This window comes from Gavialis gangeticus, unplaced genomic scaffold (genome assembly GCF_001723915.1).
Source record: "Gavialis gangeticus isolate Ggan-Ray unplaced genomic scaffold, GavGan_comp1, whole genome shotgun sequence".
NCBI classification, from domain to species: Eukaryota; Metazoa; Chordata; order Crocodylia; family Gavialidae; genus Gavialis; species Gavialis gangeticus.
Window position 1 is genome coordinate 64,147,786 of NW_017729004.1, and position 12,122 is coordinate 64,159,907.

The 12,122-nt window shown below is 39.6% G+C and overlaps 1 protein-coding gene across 5 annotated transcripts in view; it reads left to right on the forward strand.

Annotated features, from left to right (window-relative positions):
• PHF14 (PHD finger protein 14) overlaps positions 1-12,122 on the forward strand; it is a 364,911-nt gene that overhangs the window by 127,104 nt on the left and 225,685 nt on the right. For all 5 annotated transcript variants that reach the window (XM_019508488.1, XM_019508486.1, XM_019508485.1 and 2 more), the window contains exon 14: positions 3,946-4,114. In XM_019508488.1, coding sequence (XP_019364033.1) covers positions 3,946-4,114 — 169 coding nt within the window. The remainder of the gene's footprint in view (positions 1-3,945; positions 4,115-12,122) is intronic.

Here is a 12,122-nt window from a genome sequence, read left to right on the forward strand (position 1 = left end):
AATGGAACCAATTACTATAGGAACAACTTTCCCAGCCACAAAACAACCATCAGAGGAACAACACCAATATCTTACGACATTCCAACCTTATACTCGATGAAACTAAAGGAACCAGTCAACCCTCAAATATTTCCATGCACACTTACCAAAGCTGAAAAATCTGTCCTTTCTAAAAGCTTTAATTTCTGTCCAGAAAAATACCCTGTTAAGATACTACAATGCAAAGAACTATTAACATTTTTCCAGAGCCTCCGTTTCAAGGAATATTTTCACAACCAAAATGAATCCACTTCCAATAGTGCTTCATCCTATGACAATATTGAGAAAAAGATTAATGCCAAAAGAACTCAGATTGGGCACCTCACAGTGGATGAAATCCAAATCTCAACCACTATGTAGACTGCTTCAGGGAAAGAATGAACAATGAAATAATCAAAAACAAACACCACCGTAACCTCTCCCTCTGAGAAAAGGGCCATAGACTCTCTAAGATCCAAGCACAAAACAGTAATAAAACCTGCAGATAATGCTTCCTAAAATCCACAAATAAGGGAACCCAGGCAGACCTATAATATCCAACCATGGAACCCTAACAGGAAATATCAAGTTTTATCAAATGCATCCTAAAACCTCTTGTCACCCAGAGACTGAATTTTGTCCAAGACACAACAGACTTTCTATGGAAAAAAAACATAGACCACCTTCTAGACCACCTTCCCAGCAAAACCTTCTTATCCACCATGGATGTAAGAGTTTATACCAACATCCCATACCAGGATGGCATCCAAGCCTGCCTTATATATCTATCAGAGCAAGATTACAACTCAGAGGACAGACTTCAAGAGATTACTGAACTATACGTTTCATCCTTACGCACACTGACTTCAATTTTAATAACCAACACTTCCTCCAGACCATGGACACAGCTGCGGACACCAGAATGACCCCACAATATGCCAAACTTTTTATGGCCCACCTGGAAGAAGAATTCCTCAAGAACTGCACCATCAAACCCATGCTATACCTAACATATATTGGTGACATCTTCATTGTTTGGACTGAAAACCTCTGACTGATTGATTTCCATCACAAATTCAGTAATCATCACCTCCCATCAGACATACTCCAGCACGAACATTTCTTTTTTAGACACTGTGATCAATACCCAGAGTGGTAAAATACAACCCACCATATACAAGAAACCCACAGACCAACGTCCATATCTGCATAGAACCAGCAATTATGCTAAACACATCAAGAAAGCTGTAATTTGCAGCCAACCCCTCCGATACCACTAAATTTGCACTAAGGAGAATGCCTGCCATTGCCACGTTGCAAATCTCAAAAGGACTCTTACCCAAAAAGGACACATCTCCAGAGAGAGAGATCGCACTTCTGAGAGAGCCACCCAGATACCACATGAAGAATTGCTGCAGTACAAAAAGAAAATCCCCATGAATTGCACACAGTTAGTTATAGCATACAATCCTTCCCTGGAACCTATATGGAAAATCCTCAAAAATTGCAACCCATACTAGAAAGAGACCCAATTCTCAAAGAGATCTTTCCAGAACCACCCATCCTAGCCTTTAATAAGCACTGAACCTTGCTAACCTCCTCACCAGAAGCAAACTTCCGATGGCACAAACCACACCAAATGGATCCAGACCGTGCCGGGATAAGAAATTTAAAACCTGTCAACACATCTCCACCACTCCCACAATAACTACCCCTCACAACAAGAACCTTCACTATTCCTGGATCTTACACCTGCATCTCCAGAAATGTAATATATCTCATCCAGTGCACTAAATGCCGTGATGGAAAATATGTAAAGGAAACCAAGCAGCCACATACCAGAATGAATGCATACTAAAACTCTGTCGAAGACAAAAATATCCAATAATCTGGGAGTGTACACTTTTCATAAAACGACTACTCTGTCTCTCCAGTCTCTGTTCTAATCCTCAAAGGGAATTTACAAAACACCTTTAAAAGATGAGTTTATGAACTTCATAGATCTACTGGATACAAAATATCATAGACACTGAATTTATGATACATTCATGGCAAAAATAGACATTGAATTTATAGCACACTGTAACCTGCCTGCCATCTGAGAACCCCAGGTAACCTCTCCACAGTTTACTAGCTGCATTCTATCACCAAGTCAACATCCTCCTTTCCTCCCCTTCCCATCCCCACACACTTATTGTCTACCTTACATTTGCATCTTCACGGACCTGTATTTTTGTGTATTAGCTTCTCATCTACCCAGGAGAGCACCCAAACCAACAACAGATTCTCTCCAGTGCCTGAAGAAGGATGTTTGTGCTTGAAAGCTTACAAAGAACAATTTTCTAACTATTTAGTTGATGTAATAGAAGATATCACATTTACCCAAAGAACCGTGTCTGCCTATGTCTTTAGACCAACAGGGCTACAACAGACATCCCTAAGGGACTCTTTGTAATGCAGCTTGGTTGACTTAAAAGAACTGTTATTTGAATTGAAATAAATGTTTTACTGTTCACCAATCTGTTTCTCAAAACACAAGTGATAGCGTCGAATTTTTTCAGTCACTTACAATACTTAGTAATGGCTTGTTCACATTGGAAATTCTAACAGGACAGCTATTTCTGTCCTATCTATTTCTTTTAGTGCTTAGCGTTATTAATATTTTCTTTCCTTGTGCTAAAAAAGATCATTTGGAGTAATTTAACAAAAATTAATATTATTTTTGAAACACATTGTTAAGATAATCCCATAGAAACGTAAAATTTTAAATTTGGATTACACGATTCAGTATCTAGAATTGTGTTTGAAAGAAGTTTATAGACAGCGCATTGGCATACCTTTTTGTCTCTGGAGTTCATAAGGATGTAGATATAAATGACTAAAACCACGCATACTATATTTTTTTGCTTTGCTGCAGTAAATTACACTACCTTGTTTAAATGATTATCAATATATGTCTGTTAACTTAAAGTTCACTTCTGTTGTTAAATATTTGGCATGCTATTTCAGGCTATTTTATAAACATAAAATAAGTGCTGGGGGTTGGAATTTGTTTGACAATTTATAGTGCAATGCATTAACACTTAACATTTAGTGTAATATTAAAATAATGTCTAAAAGTTAATATACTGCCTGTAATTAACAGGCTCCAAACTCAAATTTCTTTAACATTTTAGAGTTTATGAGCAAACATCTTGCTATGGTGATTGTTATTTCCTGCAAATGAGAATATACTTAGATGGCGTCTCATTTTGCTAATTTTCTTTTGTGAAGATTGTTAATGAGATGTATCAGAGAAGTTCTGATGAACGTGTAAGTTTTCAGAGGCACAACAGAGTTTTCTTATTTAACTGTAAAAAAAATCATTGTTAACATTTACTTCACAATCTGCACATCCTTGGTTGTCTTTTAATGTCTTCCAGAACTTAAAGGGTGGCAGGACAATTTTAAAAGTAGTATTTAAGTTTAATTGGTTGAATTATTGATATTTGTTTCCTTTTAAATTAGGTAGTCTACCATCTTTAAAATGATCCGTTGATTTCTCAGAGGCAACTTTTTTTTAGGAATCTCTATCAGTAATTTGCTCAAGAAAGCAAATTCAGCACAGTGCTTCATTGGCAAGATTTAGAAGTTGTAGCAGTTACAATGAACACATTTGAGCTCCATGAATACCTTTAAAAAGGGGGATACAGTAATACAAAAATAGTGAAATAGGAAGGAGAGTCTCTTTTTTTTTTCTTCTAACAGTGATCAATAGATCTAGATTTCACTTAAATACTACTAAGAGAAATTTTAAAATAGGCTTGTTCTGACCAGCTACTTACAGATCAACTGCTTGAAATTTTGGTGAGCTTGTTTAAATTTTTTATTTTAAAGTTGTTTTTGTTCTGTGGTTTGTGATTTCTGTATAAAATTTTTCTTTTTTAGGCAGTGCTCTGAGTGTGACCAGGCAGGTAGCAGTGACATGGAAGCAGATATTGCCATGGAAACCTTACCAGATGGGACCAAGAGATCAAGGAGACAGATTAAAGAACCAGTAAAATTTGTTCCACAGGATGTGCCACCAGAACCAAAAAAAATCCCAATAAGAAATACGGTAAAGGATAACTTTTTTTTGGATATGATTTATACACAGATGAGCATTTTGCTTAATGTAAAATGGGATATTCATAGAATTTGACATGAGAGATCTAAGTTATAGAACAGAATAACAACCTGTGATATATTAATATGATATTGAATATGATTTTCTTTAATTGTGGCATACTTTCTCATTTGTCTCAAATTATTCTGACCTCTGAAGAAGAACATAAAATAATAAAATAATAATGCTAGTAGCAATAATGTACCTAAAGGAATGGCAGTACAAAATTTAAAAGATTTTACAACTTGACTGATGTGGACTCTAAATGGGCAATTCTTATCGCCCAATTCAGTAGACTTGTTACCATAGAGCATTCCTGATTTGTGTGTTGGTGGTCTCAGTGGCTTATCATAGAGAATTGAACCATCTTTACCCCAGGGTGGTGGCTGTTCTGAGAAGATAAGGAAAGAGTGCACCCTTCCTACTTTCTCTTTTGTGGAGATTTAAAGGCCCTATATATCCAGGACGGTCTCTTGGGCATATTTTGTACAGCCGATCTCCTAGTGAGCAAATATGAGAGGCAAGGACTTTTGTGAGTGATAAGTTTATTGGACGAACTGTATAATTTGGTGAAGCACTGGAAGAGATTACCCAGGGAGGTGGTGGAATCTCCATCCTTGGAGGTTCTTAAGGCCCAGCTCGATAAAACCCTGGCTGGAATGATCTAGTTGGAGATGGTCCTGCTTTGAGCAGTGGGTCAGACTAGATGACCTTCTGAGGTCCCTTCCAACCCTAATTTTCTATGATTCTGTAGTTGGGAGGGGCCTAGACAAGCTTTCAGGCACCAAGTATCCTTCTGGTCTCTATTACAAACAACCCCTCCCCACTAATTAGCAGAAAAAAACCTGTGCAAAACTCTTTGTGTAAATAAAAAAATGTATAAGAGACATTATGAGTTATCTCTAATAGGGAGATAACAGGTAAATAGTACCATACAGAAATGCTTGTTTATATCTCTCCCAGCTAGATAAAAGATATCACCCACAAAAACCTTTATGTTTTGTATTTTTCCAAGACCATCAAAGTTACAGCATTACCCCAAAACTACTACAATAAGTAGTTAGGAAAACAATTTTTTACAAATTGTTTTGAATTTGTTGTCCTTCAGAGTGCTGCTAAGGAAAGAAGTGAGATACTTTGTTCTGGAAGTCTTGATATTTGTTACTCTACAAAAATGATCAAATGGACATTTCTGATTTCATTATTATAAAGTATTATTGACTTATACAATGAATGATATTGTTTTTTCCTAATTAGTGCAGTGGACCTTTAAGAACTTTGGATGCAGGGATAAAAGTATAATTCCTTACATTTGGATTATGCTTAATAAATGTATAAAATAGTTATAATATTTATAATTTATGTAAGTTGAACCTGTGTATGTAATACTTAGCACAACTGTGTATGTGCTTCAGCATGGTTTAGATTGGGGTGGGCAAAATAGGCCCACAGGCTGAATCTGGCCTGCCAACCGATTGTATCCTGTCTGTGTGTGAGTGCCCACCAATTGATTATATCTGGCTTGTGTATTTCCCTGCAGTGGTCTTCATGGGGTTGAGCCCTACCAGCTCCCATCTAGGGTAGCTGATACTGTGTGCCCACCTGCACCCTCCCTGTGCTTGCCAGACAGCACCGCCCCAGCCCTGGCCAGTTTACACAGCTTTCTGGTGGGGCTGCTGCTGCAGCCACTCAGGTACTGCTTGGTTCCCTCCACCTCCAGCCTCTACTCTTCTTCCTTCTCCTATCCCTGCTCTGCCACTCTAGGCAGTAGATAATATGGGACCCATGGGAATGCATGCCAGGCACCACATACCCAGCCAGGCAGGGGGAAGTTGCAGTTGGGCAGCTGTTGCCACAGCACCCAGGGCTCTGGCCCCAGTGCTCAGTCACTTCCCACCCACGTGGCTGCACACATAATAAGCAGCCACCTGCTGAGTGGATGGAAGGTGGCCTGGAGCTGGTGCCCTGTGTGCTGGGGCAAAAGCTGCCTGGCTGCAGTGTATTCCCTGCCTGGCTGGACATGTTGCCTGGCACACATCCCCACAGCTTCCTCACAATAGCTGCTGCCTGGAGTGGTGCAGCAGGAGGCGGAGAAGCCAAGCAATACCTGTGCACACTGTGGGAAGCTGTGCACACTGGCCAGGGGTGGGGTGGTGCTATCTGGCAGGTGGGAGTGTGTTGTGGTCTGCCACAAATGTGAACGGGAGGGACTTGGCCCATGGGAGGACCACAGAGGCAGCCTTGGGCTGGATGGGGTTGGGGTTAGACTTCACCTTATACCTACTCTGCCCAGACAAGCTCTGCTGTACATGCCTCTTGCTTGTCCCACACCCCTCTTGGCCAGCTCCTGGAACCTAGCATGCAGGCAGCTCCTCATATGCTCTTGCACACCCCCTACATGTGCACCCATGTCCCACATACCTACCCCCAACACACGACTACAACCACATGCACACCCCCCACACATTCCCCTCCCCAAATCCCCCTCTTCCCCCCCACAATACACCCCTCTCCCCCAGTATACAAGAGTAAGACTTTATTCTGAGCTATACACTACTTAAAAAAATCAGGACAAAAATTATTTTTTGAAATAAAATTAAAGTATGTTATAGTAGATATTTGATTTTCAGTATATGATTTGTTTTTTTAATCCATGGTTTGTTAAAATTATATCTTGTGAAAGACTTTGTGTGCTGTCCTCAACAGCTCACCAAAACTTGTTAAGTGGTTCTCCAGCTGAAATGATTGTCCACCCTTGGTTTAGATTCTGCCTCCTAATGTTCTATTCTTCATTGCCTCTGTGCTCTCAGGGCATGGGTAGGGGAGGCTGGTGCCCCAAACTGACCCTGGTTGAAACAGCTTCCCTTTCCCTTGCTTAAAGTTGGAGCAGTTTTTTGCTACATTTGTATTGCTTCCAACTTGGGCATGCGTAACTGGTAACAGCTGCTGTGTGCTCCTGAGCAGCAACTCTCTCTTTGAAACTGCTCCAAGTGTACATTTGTGTAGTGTACTCAGATTTCACTTATTGTTTTTGATAAATCTTAAATAAGACATCTTTAATGAATATAGATAGCTATTTCAGCTGCAAATGAGGACTTTGCTGACTTGCATCAGTGACATTTGCCATGCTGGAGAAGCCCAGATCTCTTACTCAGAGCTAGCACTGGAACACCTTCTTTACCGTCAGAGGTGAAAACTGTTGCTTTGGGTATATGTTTGCTTACTTGCTCTTCCCCCCTCCCCAATCACTCTTACATTGTCTTGTACCCTGCATTCCAAGGTAAAGTAAATTGTTTGAAAGTAGTGATATAAATATGAAAAATGTATATGATTTTTGTGGGAGGCTTGTTTTCTGTTCCTGGCTTTTGCAGCTGTCGGATCACTTAGTTTCTCTTTCTTAGTTTTCAGAGCTGAAAAATGTGACTAATGATAAACAACATTTAATTAGCAATTGTGGGGCAATTTGTGAATGAGTTTGAAAAATCTAAGTAAAAGGAGGATTGTATTATATATTTTTCATTATTAATTAGCATCTCTTATTTTCATTTCCTGTCTTCTGTATCTTGATTATTTTTCGGAGAGATTTCAGCAGAGTTGCTATTCAAATTAAACATCATTTTTCAGTTAAATTCCTTGCTCTTTATTAAACATGTAATTTGTTTTCTTGACCAGCCTAACTTGTTGTAAGTAGACTGTCCCCTGTTGTTGCGATTTATTACATTTTGCTGGACAGAATAAAATAATGGACTTAAGTTGCAACACCAGAGATGTAGTTTAAACATTAGTAAAATCTTTCTAGCTGTAAGAGTAGAGTTTGATTGCCCAAAGAATTTATGAAATACACGTAATTAGAAGTTTTTAAGTACAGGTTAGACATATTTGTCTAGGACAGGCATGATCCTGTTTTGAGAAGTGTATTCGATTAGATCAGGGCTGTCTAACTCAGACTGCAAGGGGTTAATTTGAAACCCCCAAGCTTCTAACTTGGCACCATTCCCCACACTGCTTCAGAGGCTGCTGCCCCCAGGGTGTCCCCCTCCCTCCAACTTCTTGTTCTTACCTCTGGGGGTGGGGCAATGTGGCCACAAGTCCCAGTGCCCCCACACAGTGATGGCAGGGAAGACACCTGCACAGAGTGGTACAAAGGCAGGAGGGCAGTGGGGGTCCACTGGCAGTGTGACTTAACAGGGGAGGGGCATTAGCAGTGTGGCAAGGGACCCCTGACATGTGCGGCCCCCAGCACTCCAAGGTGGGGCAGCTGGGCTAAGTACAGACAGTCAAAAAGCCCAAAGCTGAATTGATTCAATCTTTGCAGGTTAGTCTAAACTGCATAGATTCAACTGATAAGCAAGTGAACAGACATTCATTTTGATTCCAGAAAAGTACCCACATGTCATGATGCCATGGCTCAGGCCAGAAGGTGGTGGGTGCTAGAGCACACCTCCCTGCTTGCCTGGAGTAGACAGCTTGATCCAAACCTAGCCTGCTCACCCTTCAAGGGCAGGGGAGGGGGAGGTTGCTAGGTAGGTGCAAAACATCCTGGAATGCTGGGGGTTTGTGAGTTAACTTAAATCTGCAGGGGATCTGGGACAGAAGTTCAATAAACCAATTTAACCTAAATCAGTTGAGTCTTACATCCATCCAGGTTTATTCTAAGCCTGTTTCAGCCATTTTGAAAGTGTTTTTATGTGCCCGGGACTTCTGTCATGTTACATATCTGAACCAGTTTCTGATCACTTATATTGGTTTATATGTAACTTCTGTCCCTAGCCCTCTAGGCTGGGTGATCTCTTGAGTTTCTTACTAGCCTTATTTTTCTATGATTCTGTGAACTATGAAAATATGCTGCTTATATTATTGCATTATGTTTGCAAGCAGAGAAGAAGTAAGCATGTGGTAGGGAGCTGAAAAAAAAATTATACTCAGTTCCTTTTTTTGTCCTTTTTTTACAACAAACCTCTAAAATACAGGGCACAATTTACATCAGCTTTCTAAGGGTAAAATAGCTACTTTTGTATACATTTCCCAGATCCCATTTCTGTCTTTGTTCTGCTTAATTCCAGGTTTTTTTTAAATGTATATTTAGATTTTTCTTTAAAATTATTTGAAAGTTTCCTCTTCATGTGATAGATTTAGACAAGTATATACGTCTCAAATTCTTGATATTAAATCTAACAATTTACATGTAGAGCATGGGAGGAAAAATCTAGTCTGTTCTGTGCTTTTCTTTCCACCTAGTTGATTCCAGTGCTGTCACTCTTTTAAGGTATATAAAAATGATCTAACTGTATCTCAAGTCTGATTTTTATTCTTATTTTGCACAGTTATTTCTCTTCATCTTGAGGCAAGAAATTTGTCATTATTGACCTTGGATGTTTAAGAAACACTGTTCTGTGATGCATTTAGTGTCTTTCACCACATGGCCAGTTTCACTATTTTATAATCTCTTCATTTTAAGACTTAATTGTTTCCCTTTTTCACACCTTTGGAGACGCCAATAATTCAGTAGCTATTCCTCCTACTCTGCTTTTGGTAATCTTTAGCTTTATCTCTCAGCGCTTTCAGGTCTTTGAGTGCAGATTGTAATTTCTGATGCATGTCGACTCAATTCTTGGCCTCAGTGATTTGATCTTTAACTTACATGCTTTTGGATAAACCTTCTAGGGAGTCTAGTAAAGTGGAGACTGTCTTAAACTGAATCTGTGATTGTTGTGGAAGTGAATGCAAGATGTATGTATGTCTTTACCTTTTAAAATATAATTCCCCAGACATCTCAGCCATCAAGGATGATTTTGTTCACTTTAGTATAGAATAAAAGAATGCTTTCTTTGAACATGGAGGTGGTGTATATTGAAAAATGTCCTTTAAATAAGGTCAATTAAATTCCTTTATGTAAATGTTTACTCTTTCCCATGTTTGTTCATTTTAATGATTTTAAGTGCGACTTACACAAGAAGTAGGAAAAGTATCTGATTATGATGATTTATTAGATTTAATAATTGCTTGACTATTGAAGTGGGATTGCTTCTTATCTAATTAGATATAATTCTTAAACTATTTGACAAATCAAAAATAATGTACTTCTTCTCCATAGGTGTTAAGGGGGATCTCCGTTTGTGTTAATTGGGGTTGATCATAGACAGTTCGGGGTAAAAAAGACTTTTTACCATGTAGACAAAACCAAAAAGAGGCTAATATTGAAATGTATGTGATTAGATTTGGCTGTAATGATTCATCATATTTAACTCATTAATTAACTCTCTCTTTAGGTTCTCAATAGTGGTAACAATGTTTTCCAACAAAAAAAAAAATCAACTGTTAAGTTATATACATTGGAAATACTCTATATTAGTGGCACAGGTTAGTGTGCCAGCCTAATGCAGCATAGGGTTAGTACACACAGTCAATCTGCAGGCTGGCCCAGCCCCATCTGGATCTGGTAAATGCCAAATGCTGGTGTGATCCGAGGTGCAGGGCCATGTCATTCAGCCCCTGGAGCTTCTCACAGAAATTTGGTAGCAGGGAGCAGTGACAGGATTAATTGCTGCAGCTGCTAGAGCTGTGACAGTTAATCCTGGCACCACTCCTTTGCCTCTGCAACTGGATTCTGCCACCACTTTCCCACCATCAAATTTCCAGAAAAAGAAACTCAGGCTGCATGGTATGGCCAAAGGTTCAGCATGGCTGTTTAGTATACACATGGAATAACTGCATAACATGATGCCTAGTCCAATTTTCCCAGCAGCTGTTTATTAGGGTGGTGTAAAGCTTCGGTAGCTGATTCGATTTGGAGGAGATTCGCCCTGATTCAGCAGCCAAATCTCTGAATTGAATTGGTAGACCAATTAAAAGATCCATATTGAATCAGAAGCCTCCGAATTGATGCAGAAAAGATTCAGCAATAGACTAAAAAGGCAGCAGTCCTCACCATGCTGAACATAGCTGCCTGCAGTTAGTAAGTCTATTGTGGTGGGTGGAGAGGGAAGGGAAAGGGCTTGGGGGAGGGAGGGATTGGGGCTGGGTCTGGGGCTGGGACAAGCTGCCCAGCTGGGGCAGTGAGGTGCTGGACTCAGGGAGGGGGGGTAAGTGGAGGTGGGATGCAGGCGTGGCAGTGCTGGGAGCAGGGGCTATGCCCTGCTGCCACTTGCCCAGCCAGGGAGGGGGTGGGGGGTGCAATTATTGCTTTCTTACAGGTTGCTATTTAATATAGTGTTGTTAAAAAGTTGTTTTTTTACGTGATGTCATCCTTGTTAAGTCCTTTCTTGCTGATTAGATCTGCTAGACATTTACAATTACTTTTCCAAAATATTTTGCAGGATATTTATTTCAATAAAATGCCTTTTTTTGATTAATAATAATATAAAAAGAACATCTGTAGTGAATTCTGCTCATTAGGTTATGTTAGGAAGAGAATACTTAACCTATATATTACATTTTAAATTAAAAGTGGTACTTTGCTCGATTATTTTTACCCCCTGTTGTTATGTACAACTCAGAACATTGTTATAATTGGAAAATTAGAAGGGTTGGGGTTTTTTTGCATTCTTTCAGTACGTTTAAATTTGTACCTTGTGACTGCGGTTTTTATGTATGGTATGTATTTTATGTTGTTTAACTGTTCCCTTCATGTGCTCAGACAACTTCGCCTGTCAGCATGTGTGTTCCACATCACAACGATTGAAAAATTACCAAAAAAATGGACCAAGGGCCCCAGAGTCACGTGTAGTATTTGAAACAACTACTTGTAACTTTTTTGCAAACACAAATGAGAGTAGCCATTGAACTCACTGAATTGCTTAGGGCTCCAATTCAGGAAAACATCTGTAATTAGGAAGGATGCTTACAAACGCATTAAATCCTGATCTTACGATATGACCCCTCCCACCCCCAGTGCTCATTCCTGCCCATGGCGGGGGGTCAGACTCGATGATCTGTCTAGGTCCCTTCCGACTCATTGATT